Raw genomic sequence first — 17,500 nt, forward strand, 5'->3', positions numbered from 1 at the left:
GGGAAGAAGGAGGGAGGGTGGGGGGAAGAAGAGGGAGGGTGGGGGGAAGAAGAGGGAGGGTGGGGGAAGAAGAGGGAGGGTGGGGGGAAGAAGAGGGAGGGTGGGGGGAAGAAGAGGGAGGGTGGGGGGAAGAAGAGGGAGGGTGGGGGGAAGAAGAGGGAGGGTGGGGGAAGAAGAGGGAGGGTGGGGGGAAGAAGAGGGAGGGTGGGGGGAAGAAGAGGGAGGGTGGGGGGAAGAAGAGGGAGGGTGGGGGGAAGAAGAGGGTGGGTGGGGGGAAGAAGAGGGAGGGTGGGGGGAAGAAGAGGGAGGGTGGGGGGAAGAAGAGGGAGGGTGGGGGGAAGAAGAGGGAGGGGGAAGAAGAGGGAGGGCAAGAAGAGGGAGGGGCAAGAAGAGGGAGGGGGAAGAAGAGGGAGAGAGAGAGAGAGAGGGAGAGATACCAAGGTTGTCCTAGATTCAGACCACCCCTCTCTCTCTCCCGCGCTCTCCCGCCCTTACTTCAGGACGTAAAAAAATTATCGAACTGACCGATAAGGATGAGGAACATTACCCTCACACCTTTCCCCTCGTTAAACTCGACACCTACTTTATAAAACAACACGAGCTTACACCAAACAAACAAGCAAACAAAAAACCCACAAACAATTCAAGCAAAACACAAGCAGAGACAAGCAAAAAACGTGACCCAGTATTTGAAGTTGGCGCCTAGGTCAAACACGTTTACATCGGCCTCCGTATTTTCTTTTTCTTTTTCTTTCTCTTTTTCTTTTCTTTTCTTCTCGTACTCTTTGTCTAAATATTTAGCCACTTAACCCACTTCCTTCTCTCGAATTAAAAAAAAAAAAAAAAATGTTTACCGCGGGAAAATCTGCTAATGATGTCACTGTCGAATGCAAGATGTATACAAGAAGCAGATCACTGTCAAATCTATGTGTTTGCGTAAACTGGGAGTAAGAATAAAAATAGAGTATTTGTGGGATAGTGAATGGGTACGAGTGTAAGCGTGTTACTGAGTGAGAGTGAGTGAGTGAGAGTGAGTGAGAGTGAGTGAGAGTGAGTGAGATAGTGAGTGAGTGAGAGTGAGTGAGATAGTGAGTGAGTGAGATAGTGAGTGAGTGAGATAGTGAGTGAGTGAGATAGTTAGAGTGAGTGAGATAGTTAGAGTGAGTGAGATAGTTAGAGTGAGTGAGATAGTTAGAGTGAGTGAGATAGTTAGAGTGAGTGAGATAGTTAGAGTGAGTGAGATAGTTAGAGTGAGTGAGATAGTTAGAGTGAGTGAGATAGTTAGAGTGAGTGAGATAGTTAGAGTGAGTGAGATAGTTAGAGTGAGTGAGATAGTGAGAGTGAGTGTGATAGTAAGAGAGAATGAGAATGAGTAGAATGTAAGCGTATGTTTGAGAGAGTAAGAGCGTGAGTGTGTCTGTGTGTGTGTATGCTTACGATTGAATTTACGAGCAAATGGGGAAGAACTTTTCATTCGCAGCAAAGAAAAAAAATATATAAATATAAAGAAGTATGAGGAGGTGGTGGAGGAGAAAGAAGTATGAGGAGGTGGTGGAGGAGAAAGAAGTATGAGGAGGTGGTGGAGGAGAAAGAAGTATGAGGAGGTGGTGGAGGAGAAAGAAGTATGAGGAGGTGGTGGAGGAGAAAGAAGTATGAGGAGGTGGTGGAGGAGAAAGAAGTATGAGGAGGTGGTGGAGGAGAAAGAAGTATGAGGAGGTGGTGGAGGAGAAAGAAGTATGAGGAGGTGGTGGAGGAGAAAGAAGTATGAGGAGGTGGTGGAGGAGAAAGAAGTATGAGGAGGTGGTGGAGGAGAAAGAAGTATGAGGAGGTGGTGGAGGAGAAAGAAGTATGAGGAGGTGGTGGAGGAGAAAGAAGTATGAGGAGGTGGTGGAGGAGAAAGAAGTATGAGGAGGTGGTGGAGGAGAAAGAAGTATGAGGAGGTGGTGGAGGAGAAAGAAGTATGAGGAGGTGGTGGAGGAGAAGGTATGAGGAGGTGGTGGCGGAGAAAAGAAGGTATGAGGTGGTGGTGGAGGAGAAAGAGGTATGAGGAGGTGGTGGAGGAGAAAGAGGTATGAGGAAGAGTTGGAGGAGGTGTGAAAGAGGTATGAGGTTGGGGAGTGGAGGAGAAAGAGGGTATGAGGAGGTTGGTGGAGGGAAAGAGGTATGAGGAGGTGGTGGAGGAGAAAGGAGGTTGAGGAGGTGGTGGAGGAGAAAGACGCGCGTCTCGCTCGCGTCGGTGCGTGGAGGGAACAGAGGTAATAGGAGGTGTTGGAGGAGAAAGAGGTTATGAGGAAGGTGGTTGGAGGAGAAAGAGGTATGAGGATGTGGTGAGGAGAAAGAGGTTATGAGGAGGTGGTTGAGGAGCAAGAGGTATGAGGAGGTGGTGGAGGAGAAAGAGGTATGGAGGATGGTGGTGGAGGAGAAAGAAGTATGAGGAGGTGGTGGAGGAGATAAGAAGCATGAGGAGGTGTGAGAGAAGAAAGTTGAGGAGGTTGGGAGGAGGAAAGGAACGTATGAGTAGAAGGTGGAGGAGAAAGAAGTATGAGGAGGTGGGCGAGGAGAAAGAAGTATGCGGAGGTTGGTGGTAGGGAGAAAGAAGTATGAGGAGGTGGTGGAGGAGAAAGAAGTATGAGGAGGTGGTGGAGGAGAAAGAAGTATGAGGAGGTGGTGGAGGAGAAAGAAGTATGAGGAGGTGGTGGAGGAGAAAGAAGTATGAGGAGGTGGTGGAGGAGAAAGAAGTATGAGGAGGTGGTGGAGAAAGAAGTATGAGGAGGTGGTGGAGAAAGAAGTATGAGGAGGTGGTGGAGGAGAAAGAAGTATGAGGAGGTGGTGGAGGAGAAAGAAGTATGAGGAGGTGGTGGAGGAGAAAGAAGTATGAGGAGGGTGGTGGAGGAGAAAGAAGTATGAGGAGGTGGTGGAGGAGAAAGAAGTATGAGGAGGTGGTGGAGGAGAAAGAAGTATGAGGAGGTGGTGGAGGAGAAAGAAGTATGAGGAGGTGGTGGAGGAGAAAGAAGTATGAGGAGGTGGTGGAGGAGAAAGAAGTATGAGGAGGTGGTGGAGGAGAGGTATGAGGAGGTGGTGGAGGAGAGGTATGAGGAGGTGGTGGAGGAGAGGTATGAGGAGGTGGTGGAGGAGAGGTATGAGTAGGTGGTGGAGGAGAGGTATGAGTAGGTGGTGGAGGAGAGGTATGAGTAGGTGGTGGAGGAGAGGTATGAGTAGGTGGTGGAGGAGAAGGTATGAGTAGGTGGTGGAGGAGAGGTATGAGTAGGTGGTGGAGGAGAGGTAAGAGTAGGTGGTGGAGGAGAGATATGAGTAGGTGGTGGAGGAGAGGTATGAGTAGGTGGTGGAGGAGAGGTATGAGGAGGAGGTGGAGGAGAGGTATGAGGAGGTGGTGGAGGAGAGGTATGAGGAGGTGGTGGAGGAGAGGTATGAGGAGGTGGTGGAGGAGAGGTATGAGGAGGTGGTGGAGGAGAGGTATGAGGAGGTGGTGGAGGAGAGGTATGAGGAGGTGGTGGAGGAGAGGTATGAGGAGGTGGTGGAGGAGAGGTATGAGGAGGTGGTGGAGGAGAGGTATGAGGAGGTGGTGGAGGAGAGGTATGAGGTGGTGGAGGAGAGGTATGAGGAGGTGGTGGAGGAGAGGTATGAGGAGGTGGTGGAGAGAGATATGAGTAGGTGGTGGAGGAGAGTATGAGTGGTGGTGGAGGGAGGTATGAGGAGGGGGTGGGAGGGTATGAGGAGGTGGTGGGGAGGGGTTTATGAGGAGGTGGTGGAGGAAGGTATGAGGAGGTGGGGGAAAGGGAGAGGTATGAGGAGGTGGTGGAGGAGAGGTAGGGAGGAGGTGGTGGGGGGAAAGAGGTATGAGGTGTGGAGGGAGGTTTGAGAGGTGGTGGAGGGAGGTATGAGGAGGAGGTGGAGGAGAGGTATGAGGAGGAGGTGGAGGAGAGGTATGAGGAGGTGGTGGAGGAGAGGTATGAGTAGGTGGTGGAGAAGAGGGAGGAGGAGGTGGACGACTGTTTAATAACCTCTCCCCTCTCTTCTCCCTCGACTTCCCACGATACACAGAAATCTACTAGTTATCGCGGATACCAACGTTGACCTGCGCCCAGAACGGAACAAAAATAACAAGTGCCCACTGAGCAAGCAATACCGACCCTTACCGCCGGTCATTTTATAACTACATGTCAACTTATTTTGATTATACTCAATGTTTGTTAGAAAATGCTTATTCTGAATCACGAGGTTTGTAATCATTATTATTGGCGATACTGTAGTTATCAAATGTTCACGATTTAATTGTACTGACATACCCAGTGTGCCCGTCCAAACATATGACTACAGGAACCTACGACTGCCATAAAACAGTCTGCACTAACACTCCTACTAAAGATTAATGTTTCCTATTTTCTTATGTTTAGTGACATTTTCAAACTATATCGTACAAAAACCTGTGATCACTTCAAAAAGTTACACTGCCCTCAGCATTGGCTCGGTCAACACCTCAAGCTCACACAGACCGCTCGCCCTCGCGGGTATGGCAAGACGCTCCTGCCTGGACGCCTCTGCCAGGCCTGTCCTCTGTACTCCAGCTACCATACTCCCATGTTAATAAAGTCTAGAAACTACAACTTTAACTCAAGATCCAAACCAGTGCCATTCAGAGAGGAACACGAACTCGCCACATCATTACAGACTGGGACCAGGTGGAGAGGGATAGGGAGAGGATGGAAGAAGAGAGGGAGATGGAAGTGGAGGAAGAGAGGGAGATGGAAGTGGAGGAAGAGAGGGAGATGGAAGTGGAGGAAGAGAGGGAGATGGAAGTGGAGGAAGAGAGGGAGATGGAAGTGGAGTAAGAGAGAAAGGAGGAGACGGGGAGGAGAGAGACAGGTAGGGGAGGGAGATCAAGAAAAGAGATAAAGTGGGGTAGGGGAGTGGGAGAAGGGGAAACAGAACTGAAAAGGAGAAAAAGGGCGGAAAGACGAAAAGGAAAGGATAAAGAGGAGGAGAGAAAAATAAAAGAAAAATAGGAGAAAGAACACACTAGACAGAGATAAAAAAAAAAAAAAAAAAAAAAAATGGGGATAGGGGAAAATTAAAGAAAAATAAGCGGGAGAAATGGAAGGACGAAAAGTGTGAAAGAGAGGATATAAAGAAAAAGCTGATTGCAACATAAAGAGAAAAACGTGAGAATAAACCAAAAAGGAAAATGAGAAAGAAAAGAAAAGGAAAAAAATACACGGGAAAGCATATACTGAAAAGGTGGGAGGGAAAAATTAAGTATACTAAGTAAGCACACGTACAAAAGTAAACAAGAAAATTCGTTGCTTAAAAAATATTCTAGATTAATAATCAGTGTGTGAGTGAGCTTTTTCGTTAATGTTGACAAGATTTATACAGTGCAAAAAAAACAAAAAACACGGAAATCAACATAAAAACTAATTAAATCTACAACAGCAGTCAATACTGAATCACGACACGAACAAGTAATAGTAATAGTAATAGTAATAGTAATAGTAGTAGTAGTAGTAGTAGTAACAGTAGGAATAGTTGTATTGGTGGTATTAATAGAAGTAGTAATAATAATAGTAGTAACAGCAGTAAATAATAGGTGTGGTAGTGGTAGTAATAGTAATACTAACAAATAGGATTAATTACAGAAATAATCGTAAAGATATAACATATATGAACAACCATTCGACAGATCACAAGCATTTCCACACCAACTGCAGCAGCAACATCAGCAGCAATCTCCGCCGGGCAACTAACCTAACGAATCCAACCCCATTGCCGACAAGTGGATACTACCCCCCCTTCCCCCCTTCCGCCACCTCCCCCTTTCACCCGCTCTGCCACCTACGCTCCCCCACCCCCCTCCCAACCCTCCCTTTACCCTCACCCACTCTCCCCTCCTGGCAATCCTTTCCTCCTCACCCACTCCCCCCCCCTTCTACCCTCTCTGCCAACTACCCCCTCCCCACATCCCTTTTTCACCTCACCCACTTGTTTGCACCTCTTGCGAGTCCTGCTCAGTGCGCTTCTCCCCCCTTGTGTCTGACCCCTAAAAAACCCCCCCTTTTTACCTGTCCCTCTCCCTTATGCCCTGCCCCGCTCTCCCTTATGCCACTGCCCCTCTCTCCCTTATGCCCCTGCCCCGCTCTCCCTTATGCCTGCCCCCTTCTCCCTTATGCCCTGCCCCGCTCTCCCCTTTTGCCACTGCCCTCTCTCCCTTATGCCCCTGTCCCCGCTCTCCCTTATGCCCCTGTCCCCGCTCTCCCTTATGCCCCTGCCCCCCCTCTCCCTTATGCCACTGCCCCTCTCTCCCCTTTTTGCCCCTGTCCCCGCTCTCCCTTATGCCCCTGTCCCCGCTCTCCCTTATGCCCCTGTCCCCGCTCTCCCTTATGCCCTGTCCCGCTCTCCCCTTTTGCCCTGTCCCCCCTCTCCCTTATGCCCCTGTCCCGCTCTCCCCTTTTGCCCCTGTCCCCCTCTCCCTTATGCCCTGTCCCCCCTTCCCCTTTTGCCTGCCCCCCCTCTCCCTTATGCCCCTGTCCCCCCTCTCCCTTATGCCCCTGCCCCCCCTCTCCTTATGCCCTGTCCCCGCTCTCCCTTATGCCACTGCCCCTCTCTCCCTTATGCCCCTGCCCCCCCTCTCCTTATGCCCTGTCCCCGCTCTCCTTATGCCCCTGCCCCCCCTCTCCTTATGCCCCTGCCCCCCTTCTCCCTTATGCCCCTGCCCCCTCTCTCCCTTATGCCCCTGCCCCCCCTCTCCCTTATGCCCCTGTCCCCGCTCTCCCTTATGCCCCTGCCCCCCCTCTCCCTTATGCCCCTGCCCCCCCTCTCCCTTATGCCCCTGCCCCCCCTCTCCCTTATGCCCCTGCCCCCCCTCTCCTTATGCCCTGCCCCCCCTCTCCCTTATGCCACTGCCCCTCTCTCCCTTATGCCACTGCCCCTCTCTCCCTTATGCCCCTGCCCCCCCTCTCCCTTATGCCCCTGCCCCCCCTCTCCCTTATGCCCCTGCCCCCCTCTCCCTTATGCCACTGTCCCCCCTCTCCCTTATGCCCCTGTCCCCCCTCTCCCTTATGCCCCTGCCCCCCCTCTCCCTTATGCCCCTGTCCGCTCTCCCTTATGCCCTGTCCCCGCTCTCCCTTATGCCACTGCCCCTCTCTCCCTTATGCCCTGTCCCCGCTCTCCTTATGCCCTGTCCCCGCTCTCCTTATGCCCTGTCCCCGCTCTCCCTTATGCCCCTGTCCCCGCTCTCCTTATGCCCTGTCCCCGCTCTCCCTTATGCCACTGCCCCTCTCTCCCTTATGCCCTGTCCCCGCTCTCCTTATGCCCTGTCCCCGCTCTCCTTATGCCCTGTCCCCGCTCTCCTTATGCCCTGTCCCCGCTCTCCTTATGCCCTGTCCCCGCTCTCCTTATGCCCTGTCCCCGCTCTCCCTTATGCCCCTGTCCCCGCTCTCCTTATGCCCTGTCCCCGCTCTCCTTATGCCCTGTCCCCGCTCTCCCTTATGCCACTGCCCCTCTCTCCCTTATGCCACTGCCCCTCTCTCCCTTATGCCCCTGCCCCCCCTCTCCTTATGCCCCTGCCCCCCCTCTCCTTATGCCCCTGCCCCCCCTCTCCTTATGCCCTGTCCCCGCTCTCCTTATGCCCCTGTCCCCGCTCTCCTTATGCCCTGTCCCCGCTCTCCCTTATGCCCTGTCCCCGCTCTCCCTTATGCCACTGCCCCTCTCTCCCTTATGCCCCTGCCCCCCTCTCCCTTATGCCACTGCCCCTCTCTCCCTTATGCCCTGTCCCCGCTCTCCCTTATGCCCTGTCCCCGCTCTCCCTTATGCCCTGTCCCCGCTCTCCTTATGCCCTGTCCCCGCTCTCCTTATGCCCTGTCCCCGCTCTCCTTATGCCCTGTCCCCGCTCTCCCTTATGCCCTGTCCCCGCTCTCCTTATGCCCTGTCCCCGCTCTCCCTTATGCCACTGCCCCTCTCTCCCTTATGCCCCTGCCCCCCTCTCCCTTATGCCACTGCCCCTCTCTCCCTTATGCCCCTGCCCCCCTTCTCCCTTATGCCCTGTCCCCGCTCTCCCTTATGCCACTGCCCCTCTCTCCCTTATGCCCCTGCCCCCCCTCTCCTTATGCCCCTGCCCCCCCTCTCCTTATGCCCCTGCCCCCGCTCTCCCTTATGCCCCTGCCCCCGCTCTCCCTTATGCCCCTGCCCCCCCTCTCCTTATGCCCCTGCCCCCGCTCTCCCTTATGCCCTGTCCCCGCTCTCCTTATGCCCCTGCCCCCGCTCTCCCTTATGCCCTGTCCCCGCTCTCCTTATGCCCTGTCCCCGCTCTCCTTATGCCCCTGCCCCCCCTCTCCTTATGCCCTGTCCCCGCTCTCCTTATGCCCCTGTCCCCGCTCTCCTTATGCCCCTGCCCCCCCTCTCCTTATGCCCCTGTCCCCGCTCTCCTTATGCCCCTGCCCCCCCTCTCCTTATGCCCCTGCCCCCCCTCTCCTTATGCCCCTGTCCCCGCTCTCCTTATGCCCCTGCCCCCCCTCTCCTTATGCCCCTGTCCCCGCTCTCCTTATGCCCCTGCCCCCCTTCTCCCTTATGCCCTGTCCCCGCTCTCCTTATGCCCTGTCCCCGCTCTCCTTATGCCCTGTCCCCGCTCTCCTTATGCCCTGTCCCCGCTCTCCTTATGCCCCTGCCCCCGCTCTCCCTTATGCCCTGTCCCCGCTCTCCTTATGCCCTGTCCCCGCTCTCCTTATGCCCCTGCCCCCCCTCTCCTTATGCCCTGTCCCCGCTCTCCTTATGCCCCTGTCCCCGCTCTCCTTATGCCCCTGCCCCCCTCTCCCTTATGCCACTGCCCCTCTCTCCCTTATGCCCTGTCCCCGCTCTCCTTATGCCCTGTCCCCGCTCTCCTTATGCCCCTGCCCCCCTTCTCCCTTATGCCCTGTCCCCGCTCTCCTTATGCCCTGTCCCCGCTCTCCCTTATGCCACTGCCCCTCTCTCCCTTATGCCCTGTCCCCGCTCTCCTTATGCCCTGTCCCCGCTCTCCTTATGCCCTGTCCCCGCTCTCCTTATGCCCTGTCCCCGCTCTCCCTTATGCCACTGCCCCTCTCTCCCTTATGCCCTGTCCCCGCTCTCCTTATGCCCCTGCCCCCGCTCTCCCTTATGCCACTGCCCCTCTCTCCCTTATGCCCCTGCCCCCCTTCTCCCTTATGCCCCTGCCCCCCTTCTCCCTTATGCCCTGTCCCCGCTCTCCTTATGCCCTGTCCCCGCTCTCCTTATGCCCCTGCCCCCCTTCTCCCTTATGCCCCTGTCCCCGCTCTCCTTATGCCCTGTCCCCGCTCTCCTTATGCCCTGTCCCCGCTCTCCCTTATGCCACTGCCCCTCTCTCCCTTATGCCCTGTCCCCGCTCTCCTTATGCCCCTGCCCCCCTCTCCCTTATGCCCCTGCCCCCCTTCTCCCTTATGCCCCTGTCCCCGCTCTCCCTTATGCCCTGTCCCCGCTCTCCTTATGCCCTGTCCCCGCTCTCCTTATGCCCCTGCCCCCCCTCTCCTTATGCCCTGTGTGTGTGTGTGTGTGTGTGTGTGTGTGTGTGTGTGTGTGCGCGCGCGCGCATATACATGTGTGTGGGAGTAGGTGGGGGCGTTTTCTAATTTTAATTTCTTTCCCACATCCGACATCTAATCCATCTAATCCTTCTTAAACTTATGGCTCGCTACCTTCCCCATGAAGAAAAAAAAAAAACGTGTGCAACACTCTATCGCACATGAAAATAACAACAAAAAATAGAACACGCCTTCACTACTCACCTTTATCGCCGCCGACGTCGTCCTCGGCGAAGCGGACGGCCAGAGCACCTGCAGCGCCCGCTCCTTCCGCCCCGCCTTCCGCAGCGGCCACGGCATCAGGCTCCGTAAGGTCCGTCCACATGACGCCCGCGCCGCAGTCTTCCACGTCGTGATCCTCAGGTCGGTAGTCCTTCAGGAGTGATGCCAGACTCTTGAGGCTAATGTCCTCGTCATCTGGAGGCGCTACCACGTGTAGGTCCTCCTTGCACGCCCCCTTGGATAAACGCCCATTCGCCCGTACGCCCATGCCCATGTACTGTGCACTGGTACCCTTGGCGCCCGCGTACTCATTCGGAGCCACTCCCTCCATGCCGCACTGGGAAAGAAGAGAGATTAATGGTTACTTTAAATGTATAAAAACTTTTTTTTTTCTAATTCAAGGCGATTCTATGATGAAAAAATGCTAGCAAGAATACAAGAATACGGCAGAACGAGCTTTGGTACTGCCAGTTCCTCTTGCATAAAAAGGAGACGTTCCTAAATATTTACATTATACACTATGAAAAACAACGAACTATTAAATCATACACTGAGGTTTCTCGTAATATATAAAGAAAATCTTTGTATAGATTACTGAGGAATATTTACTCTATTTTAAGCAGAAGCTGATGTACACACAATACTTATATTTTTTGCCTTTTCCATTATCTGCTGGAAGAAATGCTAATACGAAAAAGCAATTTAATAAAATCAACTTTTCTTCCACTATTTGTGGTACTGGTCTTCTTGAATATTGATGTAAGTACGTGAATATATAATTACAGGTCGTGCTTTACTAACAGTGTAAACAGACTGCAAACAAGGTCATTCTCAATAAATGAATTCGTTTGGTCTAAATCCGTACGCGAAAAAGCATCGAAACTTCTCCAATACTATCTTTCCCCTCTATTACAAACACATGATTCCTTCAACCCTACTCTATTTCTCCAATACAGTGCACCAGTAAGATTCAATGAAAAATTAATAATTATACAAAAATAATATTTCTACCTGTTTTATATAGAACCATTAAATGGAGTCACCTATAGCAGCTTGATAAAAATATAAATACGAAAAAGTAAAGATAGAATTTCTTTTATACATGTTCTTTGTGTCAATTCAAATTTTCTCAATCTGTGTGGTCCTTACTGAACATTTACCCTTACTTCTTCAAAACGTACCGACTTCCACACTACCATAAATAAGAGTTGCTAAAAAAGATGGATAGTGCTGCCTCCGCTCCTGTCGACGATAACGCACTAGCGAACAAACCACCACAATAAGACCATGGTTCAGGAATGGATACTAGTGGTAGGAATAGGCTCCTCCAGGTCTGTGCTATTCCAAAGATTTATGAAATAGCATGTCTGGAGTCTTGTGGAGGTCAAAAACTCATTTCTTAGTTAAATACCTTCACTATCATTACTATATCCTGGGAAAACTGAACTCTAAGCCCTCCTAATAATTGACTAAAGCATGCTCAGTAAAAGGACAGGTTATCTCAGACATGTGAGAAAATTAGAGTGCCTACATTGAGCAGTTTCATGTCTGGAGTCTTGTGGAGGTCAAAAACTCATTTCTTAGTTAAATACCTTCACTATCATTACTATATCCTGGGAAAACTGAACTCTAAGCCCTCCTAATAATTGACTAAAGCATGCTCAGTAAAAGGACAGGTTATCTCAGACATGTGAGAAAATTGGAGTGCCTACATTGAGCAGTTTCAGGTTGGCATGGATATATGTAATGTGATCCAAGTACTGATTACATTTTTGAGGAACCTTCTACCCTGATAGTTATGGAGGCAATCTCCATCCAAAAGTCTGATAGTGAACCGATGGCTCATGTTGTCTTGGCAGTACAGTACCATCCCTGGTGGCAAGCATGGTCATACCTCACTCAGAGGGAAAAGGGGACTGATGGGACTGTAGCACTCATTGAGGCATTACACTAGTCATCAGGAGGGGGTCATCTCATCCTTTGGAGACATCAGAGAGACCATCAGCTGATGCCCCAGTGCAACCTTGATTTATACCTAGTAAATCCTTGAGCTCTTTGATCCCTGTACAAGACGAAGAAGAGGCTCATTCACCAGCATTATGAAGGTAATGCCAAACAGCCGTAACAACTGGCACAAGTCACAAAGATATGGAGATGTCCCATCTACATGAGAAATTCACCGTATATAAATTGTAGAGATACAGTACTGAAAACAGGAAAAAAAGTTTCATAAATATATAAAGACAACTGAAGCAACAATCAAACATTTATCAGTAAGCTTTAATTACACTTAGAGGAACATGTGATGAAAACATCTAAGTAACCTCTCCCTGTACTTAGCCTATACTGACAATCAGATTCTACTGAATGATGTAACCGAAGAAGTAAAAACAGCAGATATAACACCAAGTGAAGGGACTATTGTTTGACAAAACTATTTCACCTGACATCAGCAAAATGACCCCTCATTTCAGGATCTCGGTGGTTCTGAAATATGCCTACGGAAAAGAATATCTTTCTTACCAAAGACTTATGCTGTGCATCAATGGAAGCAAGGAAATCCCTACTGGAAAATGCCTCTGCTGAACCTATAAGGTCTTGTAGTAGACTTTTCACTCATCAATATCATAACTCGCTTACCTCTCATTATATCAACTCTCCTACATCACACGATAATCTTGTTTCTCATCTTGAATACAATACCCTCTTTAATCAAGTACCTGCTCCAGCCCAGCTCATCAAGGAATGTGGGCATACTACAACATACGAATATGATGTTTGGGTAGTGTCATGCAATGAAAGGTGAACATACTAATATGTCAGTGTACCTTGTGACTATTAATATTATTGGTGTCAAGAAAATGGTATATTACCCTTTCATAGTTTAAGTGAGACCAGTGGAATGTGCATTAAAAGAGGACTCGAGCATTGTCCTATAATGGTTAGTTCATCTTTATGGTATGGATGCACTAAGCTTGGGGTAATTAAGTTGCAGTCTTCGGCACAATAAATAATCTGCAGACAAGAATGGTAACGCCACAAATAAAGAAAAAAAAAGATCGCGGAAAACTCTGCTCACAGCCTTGGTCCGCTTGGTGCTCCCGAGTTTTAGCTGTATCTTGCTGTTCATACCGAGGAGAATACGTTTCCGGGAGGGGGGGGGGGGTATTGCATTAACCCTCCCTCGGGCAGTGGCCGAAGGGCATACCCAGTCACAGCAACTTTGATTGTTTAATTAATTTTGTGACGTGGAGTTGGGGACTTTGTCTCTGGCGAATGCGCCGGTATTCATTTCCGAGATCGACGCATCCTCCAGACAAAGTCCCAAACGAGGCGGCAACTTCCCCCTATACCCCAACATTATTAGCACTTCGTGCCACTTTTAAAAAACGCGACGTTAAGAACTCGCGGTAAATATGAGGCGGCTGCAGCTGTACCAGTGCCGTTTATGACTATTTCTTATGCTCTATAAGATAGCCGCGTACAGCTCCCTTTACCTCAGAGCGTCGCTCTCGGTAACATATCCAATGTAAGAGAGGGAAGGTTGTTGGCCATTGCCGAAGCGCCGCAAGTATGAAGACCTACAGACTCTAGGATTACACATTTCATTGCCACAAGTCAGTCAGTAATGGATGATTATATGACTGTCCAGGGTAAAATCGTGCGAAGCTACTAAGACTAAGAAACAGAACTATCTTATTAAAGAAACCAAATGAATATTACTGTTGTGCAAAATTTATGTGCGCATATGAAGGATAATGATGCAATCAGATACTTATGCCATTATTTACAGTGACTCCAGTGACCGCCACTAGAAAAGCTTAAATCTAAAAACCTTCATCATTTCTTCTGACATGATATAATATGACACACAGAGGACCCTTGTGATCTAAGAAAGATATGGTCCCAATGCAAGCTCTATCTTGCCAGTCCTATAGACTAACGGAGGTGGTTTATTGTCTTTTGCCGGAGTGCAGGGGCCTGGACGATCGCTTATGGCGGTGTAATAATGGATAAGTTCCACCCCTGCTAAACGATTGTCTTAAGATCCTAACATTTTTAATTAATTAAATTGAAATAAATCAACAGACGAACAAATATGAACGATGGGTTCTAAATTCAAGAAATAAATTGTAAACAACGTCAACATTTGTTCGCTTTATAGAATGCAATTTCGATAACATAACCTGCAAATATCTAAGAACATCTGCATTCCAAGAATGACTGATTATTTTATTATTTCATCAAGTTAACAAATAAAAACTCACCGAAAGCAGACCGGGCATCTCGGAAGGCCAGGAACACAGTTCTTGTCCCGTATGAGCAGTCGCTCTCTCCCCCCGGCGATGTGATTAAAAGCAAAGATAAACTCACGAAACGAAAACACATAAACATCAGAAAATGAACGACAAACAACAAACAAACGATGCAAAAACGACCGATGCAAAGGGAAAACGCAAAAAAAAATCGGAAACTGCCACACACTTTCGCGAGGAAAAAAACGATTACACAAGCGGCATGGCTCAATGGCTTAGCGGGAGTGTGCAGTCGAAATTCTTTTTACACATTTCACACCCACAAATCCACGTGGGGGTTTCTTACTACGCTGTGTAACGACCTAACGAGGATGCGAACGACTTATTAGTGTTGTTAGTTAAGTTGGCGTAGTGTAGCACCTACTATGTATTAAAATGAGGGGTGGGATGTTTTCTCTCGTGGTAGGAGTGCTTCGCTTGTTAATGACAAGGTCGATAGGCCTAGGTTTTTCATTTCGCTACTGTTGGGCGGCTTCACTGCTGCCATTTCATAACAGGCGCGTCGTGACAATGGTTTAGATGGTTTATACCAAATTCTCCCTTTCTCGGTCACATACACCGCCTTCCTCCCTTCCCCCCTCTCTCTGCTCTTACCCACGCATCTTCCCTCATAATAAAAAGCATAAAAAATAACATTATTAGATTTCCTTCAAATGTTTAAGGAATTCATTACACGAGTTCCAAATAATTTGCAAAACGGTTTTTTTTAGGAACATTAACTGTTAATGAATATTTAAAGGTATAACAACGCCACGAGATAATAAATGTTTCTCCTGAAATATAAAGATTTGCAATGAAAAAAAATAGAAATTTACATTAAACAATATCTGATACGATGATAATTCAATATACGATTTATAAGCAAATGAACTGATAGCGCATCGGGGGTTTCTATGCGCAAGCATTTAATTAATTATCGTGACCTTTTTCTTTTCGACTATTTGTACGTATAGTTCGTGGAATTTGCGTTATTACATGTAAAGGATTGAGACTGATGATGATGATACGATGCGTGTAAAAGTGTATGAGAAAGAGATAGAGAGGGAGAGAGAGAGAGAGAGAGAGAGAGAGAGAGAGAGAGAGAGAGAGAGAGAGAGAGAGAGAGAGAGAGAGAGAGAGAGAGACAGAGAGACAGAGAGAGAGAGACAGAGAGAGAGAGAGAGAGAGAGAGAGAGAGAGAGAGAGAGAGAGGGAGAGGGAGAGGGAGAGAGGGGGAGGGAGGGAGGGAGGGAGGGAAAGGGAGAGAGAGAGAGAGAGAGAGAGAGAGAGAGAGAGAGAGAGAGAGAGAGAGAGAGAGAGAGAGGAGAGAGAGAGAGAGAGGAGAGAGAGAGAGAGAGAGAGAGAGAAAGAGAGAGAGAGAGAAAGGGGGAGGGAGAGAGAGGGGGAGAGGGGGAGAGAGGGAGAGAGAGAGGAAGAGGGGGGAGAGAGAGAGAGAGAGAGAGAGAGAGAGAGAGAGAGAGAAGAGAGAGAGAGAGAGAGAGAGAGAGGGGGGGGGAGAGGGAGAGAGAGGAAAGGGGGGGGGGGGGAGGGGGGGAGGGAGGGAGAGGGAGAGGGAGAGGGAGAAGGAGAGGGAGAGGGAGAGGGGGGGGAGAGAGAGGGAGAGGGAGAGGGAGAGGGGGGGAGGGGGGAGGGGGGGAGGGAGGGAGAGAGAGAGAGAGAGAGAGAGAGAGAGAGAGAGAGAGAGAGAGAGAGAGAGAGAGCTTCTTTTCTCGCTACATCATATGGCATTTATCAAAGACTTTCCTTAATATAAATACAACAAAAGACATCTAGTAGTAGTATTGTACAATTCATTACTACTACCACTACAACCAATAATAATCAAAATAATATTACAACTACTACTACAACTACTACTGCTGCCACTACCGTTACTACTATCACCCCTACTGAAAATAATCATAATACTACTATTTCTTCTATAATTATTACGACAGCTTACAGAAGTTCAATCTTCCTCTCCTTATAGCTATGCCTGTGCCACCTGTATCTCTTAACTCGGATGAGGCACAGTACTTCGCTTTGCATTTATTCTAAACAACTGTCATTGCGAGATTAACAGTTATTTCACAACTACTGTCACTAATATTAAAAATTATCTGTAATGACCATATAGTCGTTGGTTACTAGTATTTCCATCATTCATAACAAAAGCGACGGTGTAAAGGTCATTACCGAGGACCCGATTTATATTACTGACATGACTGCTATGTCTACTACATATATACAATACAACATCCAAAGAAATTAAATATACCGATGTAGAAGTACAGAGCCACCCTGCCCTTACCAGGAAAAAACATTTTATAATAGTATACCACTACCGAACGGACATTTTCTCTAATGAACTCGAAAGAAAATGAAATCAAAGAAAACGTTTGTTCTTTAAGGGAGTAGCAACAGTTCAGATTAACAATGAAAATTATTACTAGACAAGACCTCCTCACAAGCCGATCTTGGCACAGCACGGCTTCCTTATCCCATTAAAAGGTCTACGAAAGCAAAGCGCCATTCACAAAACCCAGCATGCGACGCCCAGCTGATCGCCGTAACTCTCCCAAAGAGAGCATTGGGCTTGCGCTAAACCATTCGAGTCTTGCCATCCACTCCAATGATAGCATCGCTATATTGTCACGTCCTAAGGATTCCGGAGAACCTCCCTGGATCACCTGGTGAAAATGGCATCGTGGCAAGTCGAAAGTACGGAGAAAATACGATCAGAATTTACCTGATATTTCCACGCGTCGGTTTTCTTCCCTTCCATTCTGCAGCACCCGGTTGCTAGGGTTCTTTAACGGGGTCGGCCTGGCAGATGTCCCAAGTCTCTTTCGCACTTGGGTAATGTCCTCGAGCGAGACAACTCGGGAAAACAGCGCACAAGGTTGGTCACACATATAAATATCACAGTGAGATCGTGCTTGAAGAGCCTGTGTTATCGTGACGTCCTATGGGGAACTACGTACCCAGACCCCGATAGAATGACGCAACATGTCCGTTTTCACATTAAGAAAATCCTAATTCAAGCTGACCCGCGACCAGGTGACACTACACTGACTTCACTCCTGCGAAACACTGATTTCGTTGCTCGCATCTGGAGACAGATAACACCCAAATCATATATTTAGAGAAATGGATTTAAATGATTCTGGAAGTGAGGAAGGGGCGGGGTCGCGATCCTTGCTTAATGATAAATGACATAACGCATTGTGATTCTCGTTTTAAATGCATGGCAGCGAACATCGTTTTGTTGTTACTGATGTTAAAAGTGTCATGCATAATAACTATGATGTATTTATCTTTTCAGCCAGACGAAATAAACATTCCATGGACATTTAATATTACGTCCAGATGGTATGTAAAAATATACCAAATTAATTT

At 48.8% G+C, this 17,500-nt stretch overlaps 1 protein-coding gene across 1 annotated transcript in view; it reads right to left on the minus strand.

Annotated features, from left to right (window-relative positions):
- The window catches only part of LOC125043345 (MAP kinase-interacting serine/threonine-protein kinase 1-like), a 308,463-nt gene extending 291,562 nt beyond the window's left edge, over positions 1-16,901 (minus strand). The window contains 2 exon segments of the mRNA XM_047639432.1: positions 9,789-10,143; positions 16,851-16,901. Of these exon segments, the coding sequence (XP_047495388.1) occupies positions 9,789-10,143; positions 16,851-16,886 (391 nt within the window). The 5' untranslated portion in view covers positions 16,887-16,901.
- Between the last annotated feature and the right edge of the window lie 599 nt (positions 16,902-17,500).

This window comes from Penaeus chinensis, chromosome 3 (genome assembly GCF_019202785.1).
Source record: "Penaeus chinensis breed Huanghai No. 1 chromosome 3, ASM1920278v2, whole genome shotgun sequence".
NCBI lineage: Eukaryota > Metazoa > Arthropoda > Malacostraca > Decapoda > Penaeidae > Penaeus > Penaeus chinensis.